The 6997-nt window shown below is 36.8% G+C and overlaps 1 protein-coding gene across 2 annotated transcripts in view; it reads left to right on the top strand.

The window, feature by feature from the left end:
- Positions 1-6997, top strand: part of CWC27 (CWC27 spliceosome-associated protein homolog (S. cerevisiae)) — a 280660-nt gene that overhangs the window by 227795 nt on the left and 45868 nt on the right. The window contains exon 13 of one of the 2 annotated variants that reach the window (XM_011966762.1): positions 4138-4241. The exons of the other annotated variant lie outside the window; for it this stretch is intronic. Coding sequence (XP_011822152.1) covers positions 4138-4241 — 104 coding nt within the window. The remainder of the gene's footprint in view (positions 1-4137; positions 4242-6997) is intronic. 2 annotated transcript variants of the gene reach the window in all.

Here is a 6997-nt window from a genome sequence, read left to right as displayed (position 1 = left end):
CAGCTGAACTTAGAAGGTTGTATAGGAGACCGCCAGGTGGAGGCAGGGTATGGCTAGACAAAAGGAACAGTGCGTACATGAAAAGTCTTCGACCTCTTTGCAAAAAACTAAAAGATATTAAATGACTGTAACATAAACTATAAGAGAAGGAGAAAGATGAGGCTGAAGAGGTAAGCAAATGTAAGTTCGTACAAGGTATTTTCAAACCGTGTTAAGTAGTTTAGAATTTATCCTAAAGGCCATGGGGAACCATTGACAGAAGGAAGTGATATGATCTCACTTTCATTTTGGGAAGATCTCTCTAACTGGGCTGCAGTATGGAGATTAGACTGGATACAGGACAGGACCAGAGGCACAGGGCCCAGCTGGGAGACTCTTGTGTTAGATATGCATAAACAGAGTGTGCCAAGATTGGGCCCCTTCAGCATAGCTTCTACATTCTGGGAAGGCTCTCACTGTGCTGAAAGAGCCTTCCTGGAAGTAGTTGGCCATTCATGCCTCGGGAAAAGCCATAACTGAATAATTCCCCTGCAGATGCCGATCAAAATGCTTCCATGCAAATCCTGTCTTCTTCACACTATAACAAATGTGTCCCATTATTTTTGTGATTTTTTTTCTGCCCAGTATCTTCTCTTGCCTTTGTAATACAGCAGGAGAAAGTCTAATCTTAAATATAGAAGAAGCTAAAAATAGCCAAGAGGATGTTTTTTGTTTGCCACAGTCTCCCCTCTTTGAGCAAATGCCAGTGGCTCAATAATTGGCTCTAAAAACAAACTGCCTTGCCACTTGTAACTCAGGGAGAAAGATCCAGGTCTAGTATAATTTTCTAGGAAGTTTTAAAATTTCATTCCACTTAGCAGTCTTTTTTGTTTTCATTTTTCTTTGTGCTTTTAAAAAAGACATTTCCAAGTATGCAAACGTCCATCATTAAAAATTAGTAAGGGCCAGGCATAGTGACTCACTCTTGTAATCCCAGGACTTTGGGAGGCCAAGATGAGAGGATCCCTTGAGCCCAGGAGTTTGAGACCAGCCTAGGCAACCTAGGGAGACCCCCATCTCTACAGAAAAAAAAAAAAAATCATAATTGGGCATGGTGGTGTGCATCTGTGGTCCCAGCTACTTGGGAGGCTGAGGCAGGAGGATCGTTTGAGCCCAGTAGGTTGACGCTGTAGTGAGCCATGATTGCACCACTGCACTCCAGCCTGGGTGACAGAGTGAGACTCTATCTCTTAAAAAAAAAAAAAAAGATAGCGTTTACTTTTAAGCTATGGTGTATTAGTCCATTTTCACACTGCTGATAAAGACATACCCAAAACTGGGAAGAAAAGGAGGTTTAAATGACTTACAGTTCCACCTGGCTGAGGAGGTCTCACAATCATGGCGGAGGGTGAAAGGCAGTTTTTACAGGGCAATGGCAAGAGAGAATGAGGAAGAAGAAAAGGTGGAAACCCCTTATAAACGCATCAGATATTGTGAGACTTATTCACTATCACGAGAATAGCATGGGAAAGACCGGCCCCCATGATTCAGTTACCTCCCACTGGGTCCCTCCCATAACACATGGGAATTCTGGGAGATACAATTCAAGTTGAGATTTGGGTGGCAACACAGCCAGACCATATCATATAGATTAAATAGATAGATATGGAGATAGGCATATGGAGAGATATATTTATGCAATAGTAGATATAGATACAGATATATAAACACATACACATACACACACATACTACCTTGAAGTATATTTACCAAAATGTTAACAGTGGTTATTCTGAGTGGTGGGATAATAGTTATTTTACTTCTATTTTTCAATATTTTTACAGTAATCTGTTTTCTTATTAATAAGCAAATACAATAAGAGTAAGCAATGGAGTATTTTTAATGAATAAGATTTAAAAACAAGGGATGCTTTATCTGTTAACATTGTTTGAAGAGCTTAATTCTATAATCTCTAAAAACATATAAAATATCTAAATGCTAACATACTCGGCAGCCCTCAGAATGCCTATAATGATATTCTATAGGAACTTATAAATTTTCCCCAAAACTCATCTCATTCAGTAACTATGATAATGTATGTATTTTTAGCTGTTGTCTATGTGGGCATTAAATCTTGCAGAAAAGTAGAAGATGCTTTTTACTATCATTTTTTAAGCAATAACCAACCACCTTTTTCTTGCAGTTATTTTGGTACCATTTGTCTTTATTAAGCTTGGGTTCTAGAGTGCCCAGACCTACTTAACTTTTTCATGAACTGTGATCTTATTGATACTCTCTAGATAAATTCTGGAGCTTAGGAATGTATTGTGACCCTTTAATATACCAGTTATTCACATGTTGAACTGTCACACATCTTTTTCCTTTCGAAATGTGAGGATTTCTATATTGAATTCAACATACCAAAATCTTGATTAGGCCCTTGATTTCTCGGACAGGTAGTATTTTATCCCATTTCACAATGATGTACTCTGTAAATCTGTCAAGTAGAAAAACATTTTTCTAGCTTCTATTGTCTGCTCAAATTCTGAAGTAGACTGTTAAGATCCAGGAGATAGTGTGGTTATAAATTTATAGCCACTTGCTTCTTCTTGCTCACGGAGAGCATAGGAGGCAAACAAGAATTCACAGGAATTCTACACACACACATTTTTTAAAATATACTCAACACAATATTTGTGTTCATCTTTCACTTAACAATAGAATGCAATGTTTCATGTATATAATTTTTAATAACAATAGCATATTTATAATTTTTAATAACAATAGCATATTTAGGCCGGGCACAGTGGCTCACACCTGAAATCGCAACACTTTGGGAGGCTGAGGTGTGTGGATCACTTGAGGTCAGGAGTTGGAGACCAGCCTGGCCAATATGATGAAACCGCATCTCTACTAAAAATACAAAAAATTAGCTGGGCATAGTGGCAAGTGCCTGTAGTCCCAGCTACTCAGGAGTCTGGGGCAGGAGAATCGCTTGAACCTGGGCTACGGAGGTTGCAGTGAGCCAAGATCGCACCATTGTACTCCAGTCTGGGCCTCACAGCAAGACTCTGTCTCAAAAAAATAAAAATAAAAAATAAAAATAAAATTTTTAAATAGCGTATTTATTGCTTTTTACTAAATTTATCTAGTTTGTTATTGATAGACATTTAATAGGTTTTCATTTTTCCATTTGTATGAATAATGCTGCAGTGCACATCTTGTGCTTAAGCCATTTTCTCTGTTTCACGTTATTTTTCTATCATCCCAGGATTGGAATTACTCAGTCAAGGGGAATGATCATCTTAAAGTTTCCAATACATATCAACAGCTTTCTAAAGATATTCCAATTTACCCATTTTCCAACAGTTAATATGTTCAGTCTACCTTCCCAATATCGATATTTTTATATTTTTGGAAATTTGTCAAATAAACAATACTATTTGTCTTTTTATTTTTGATTTCATGTAACGTAATGAATTACCTTTCTTTCTTATAGACACTAAAACCTTAACTATAAATGAGCACAAATTTTTTATTTTATTTTATTTTATGTATTTATTTAGAGACAGAGTCTCACTCTGTTACCCACGCTAGAGTGCAGTGGCACAATCATAGGTCACTACAGCCTGAAACTCCTAGGCTCAAGGGATCCTCCTGCCTCAGGCTTCAGAGTAACTGGGACTACAGATGCACACCACCACATCTGACTTTTTTTCTTTTCTTTTTGTACTGATGGAGTTTCACTACATTACCCCTACTGGTCTTGAGGTCTTGAACTCTTGGGCTCAAAAGATCCTCCCACTTTGGCCTCCCAGAGTGCTGGGACATGAACCAATGCACCAGGCCAAATATGTATTTTTAAAAGTTGGGCCTTCTGTCTTCTACATAAGCAAACTTTTGTTTCCCAAATCAGAAAATAGTCACCTATCTCTGAGGCGAAATGTCAGTGCAAATCCAAACTGTCAAGGTTTATTAATGTCAAGGTTTATTAATGTCACTATTGCAGCCTAAAGGTAGTTTTGTCCTTTTTGTTCAAAATCGAACATTTTGTTTTACATCCAAGTAGGATATTTCCTTTTCTAACAAACTTAAGCATCTCTTTTAAAATTATATTTATCTTTATCAGAAAACTTACCAGTCTAATTGTTATTTCAGACCCTTGCACTGCTGAACCAGTTTAAATCTAAACTTACTCAAGCAATTGCTGAAACGCCTGAAAATGACATTCCTGAAACAGAAGTAGAAGATGATGAAGGATGGTAAGGGCTTTGATTTTTGTATATTAACCATGAACAAGTAGGCTCAGAAGAGACCCTACTGGTACATTTCCACTATATCATCCTTTTGTTTTCAGACTTTACCATCACCATTATAGGACCTTGGCAACTTTTGACTTTATTTCAGTTCAATATAAAGTAACATAAATAAACGCACCAAGCACTGAAGAAACAAGCATTTATTGAGCACTTGATGTGTCCAGCATTGGGCTAGCCAGTAAAAAATGCACAAGAAATATATGACACTATCCCAGCTCTAAGTAACTTTCTAATATTGTGGAAAAGATGAGACTCACATTAAACAACTCGAAAACAACCTTAGAAGACAATAAATCAATAATTTCTTACATTTTCCCACAAACAACATTTTAGAACTCAATAATCTATTTCATAATCCTACTAACTTCCTCTTCAAAGTTATGATCTACAGGATCCTAGCAACTCATACAAGTTAATTTTATTTTTATCTTTGGATATTTTTCAGCTTTTTAAGACACTGATAAGAAATAAAGTAATGACATGTACATGTCCTTTGCTTAGAACTTTATCCTATACTGGCAAAAAAAAAAAAAAAGGAATAAAAATTGTGTTTTTCTTTATCACACCCCTCTGTCCTCAAGTTGACTTTACATGCAGTGTATTAGGCCTCCCCACACCTAACTGCCTCCACCTCCCACTACACCCTGGCTCAGCCACATTGCTGCAAGCAAGCCAATGTATCACCCCCTACACATGACTCACCCTCTGGAGCCTCTGAACCATCACATGTACCATTACTCCAACCCAGAATCATAGCCTCAGTTCTCTCTGCCAAACAGCATCTCTCCTGTTTCAAAACTCTGTTCAACATTCCCATCCTCCAGGAAACCAGTCAGCAAGATTTGTTGAGCACTCACAAATCTAGAGGGTGGAGGAAGGAAGGCTGGAACACACATTTAAAAAGACATAAAAACACTTAAATTAAGAAAACATTCAAACACTTAAGACTCTGCAACTGTATATAACTTTAATCAAAAGGGCTGAGGGCATGATGATTTGAATGGAATGAATCCTATCTAACCTAGGACCCTGAAAGCACTTGTCTATTTCTCAATTAATTTATAGTTTTCATATGATGTGGGTTACGATGCCAGTTTTTGTAAGATCCTGGATATCTTTTAATAGGTTTCTATTACTTATATAGATTTGTTTATACCAAAATTCAAAGTTGCTTGAAGGCAGAAGCTGTCTTCTTCCATAGTTTAGTGCCAAAGGCAAAGGCTCAGTGGATGTTGATTGACCCATAGAGATAAATGCACATTGTGTAGAACTTTTTGTTTTATATGACTGGATAGGTTTAGTTTAGTTTTGTTTTGGGTTCTTGTTTTTTTTGGGGGGGTGTGGGGTGAGGGGATTCCTTGAATGTCTCAAAATCTCTTTCAAGTGTTTTGGGTTTAGCCACCACACAAAAAATGTTTTGCCAAGTCATCTTCCCTTTATTTTTGAATCCATATGCATTTTTAAAGGAAATATGACCCATGTGTTTCTGATTCATTTACACTTAACTCATCAAGATGGTGTTTTATAAGAGCAGTTTGATGCCCAATAAGTTTTTTAAAACTTTTTATAAGCCATTTAAGTCCTTTTTTATTGAACAGGAAAGTCACCAACAAATTCAAACCCCAGAAGATTCATTTGAAACTCATAACCCACAGGATTCAAATTTACTTTCAACTTGGCAAGACCATTTAACTTCTCAAGGTTCTTCCTAGCCCCTTGGTTCAGTATTCTCTCATTTTGAATTCCTCATTAGCTTCAGATACCAATGATATATTTTTAAAAGTGCCATTCCTGTTTTTCATGTTATTTGGTTATACAATCAATTTTCTGTCTAACATTCTCATTAGAAAGTTTAAAATGGGGAAACTTCACTGGACATGGGGAAAAAAATCACTGGTCAATGATGTTGGCTAATTCTCCATTGGGAGAAAAAAATAAATGGTGAAGAGGTGGGGAACAAGTTAAAGGGACCACTAGCAGGTCTTCAGGAGGTTCATTTCTGCTTTCAATTGCAGTTTCCTAAGCAGAATGGCAGAGCTGTACACTATGCACCTCCAGAATTTTTTTGGTATTTGTTTTATCTAACATCTAACAAAAATACTTTTCATGTTCAAGGCACTATGCAGAATCAGATAGCATATATAGGGCCCTTATGTAATGCCTTTTTATTGCAATTTAGACCTTTGGATTTTGTAACCTGATTAGCAACAACATCATTTCTGTTCAGTTTAGCTTTCTCAAGTCTCTGGTGATTTAGATTCTCTCTCATAAAGTATATTCTTCTCAGAAAAGGAGTCTTATATTCAGAATGATTTATAACAAATATTATGAGTGCATGGCATGTGCATGTGTGTTATGCATAAATTACATGGTTACCAGACTATTTTGTAGGTCACGGTTGCCGCTTTTTGAGAAGTGAAAGTCAGCCAGTGTGCTGTACTACACTGTCAGGGTCTGTTATCTGAGGTAAAATGATTGCTTCTAAGACATTTTTATGTGTCCGCATGAGTGGCCACACATTGAGGGATCATTTTCATTTTCTGTCAAGATAGAAACCATTACCAATTTGTTATGTTTTCTTTTACTTGGCAAACTATTCTATTCACATTTTTGGCTGAGCTGCTGTATTGGCATGGTATACAACAGACATTTGGGTACCATTCAGCAGCATTATACTTTTTATGCAAAAAAAAAAAAAA

The sequence above is a fragment of the Mandrillus leucophaeus genome, unplaced genomic scaffold (assembly GCF_000951045.1).
Source record: "Mandrillus leucophaeus isolate KB7577 unplaced genomic scaffold, Mleu.le_1.0 Scaffold771, whole genome shotgun sequence".
Lineage (NCBI taxonomy): Eukaryota > Metazoa > Chordata > Mammalia > Primates > Cercopithecidae > Mandrillus > Mandrillus leucophaeus.
This window is presented reverse-complemented; position numbering and strand designations above follow the sequence as displayed.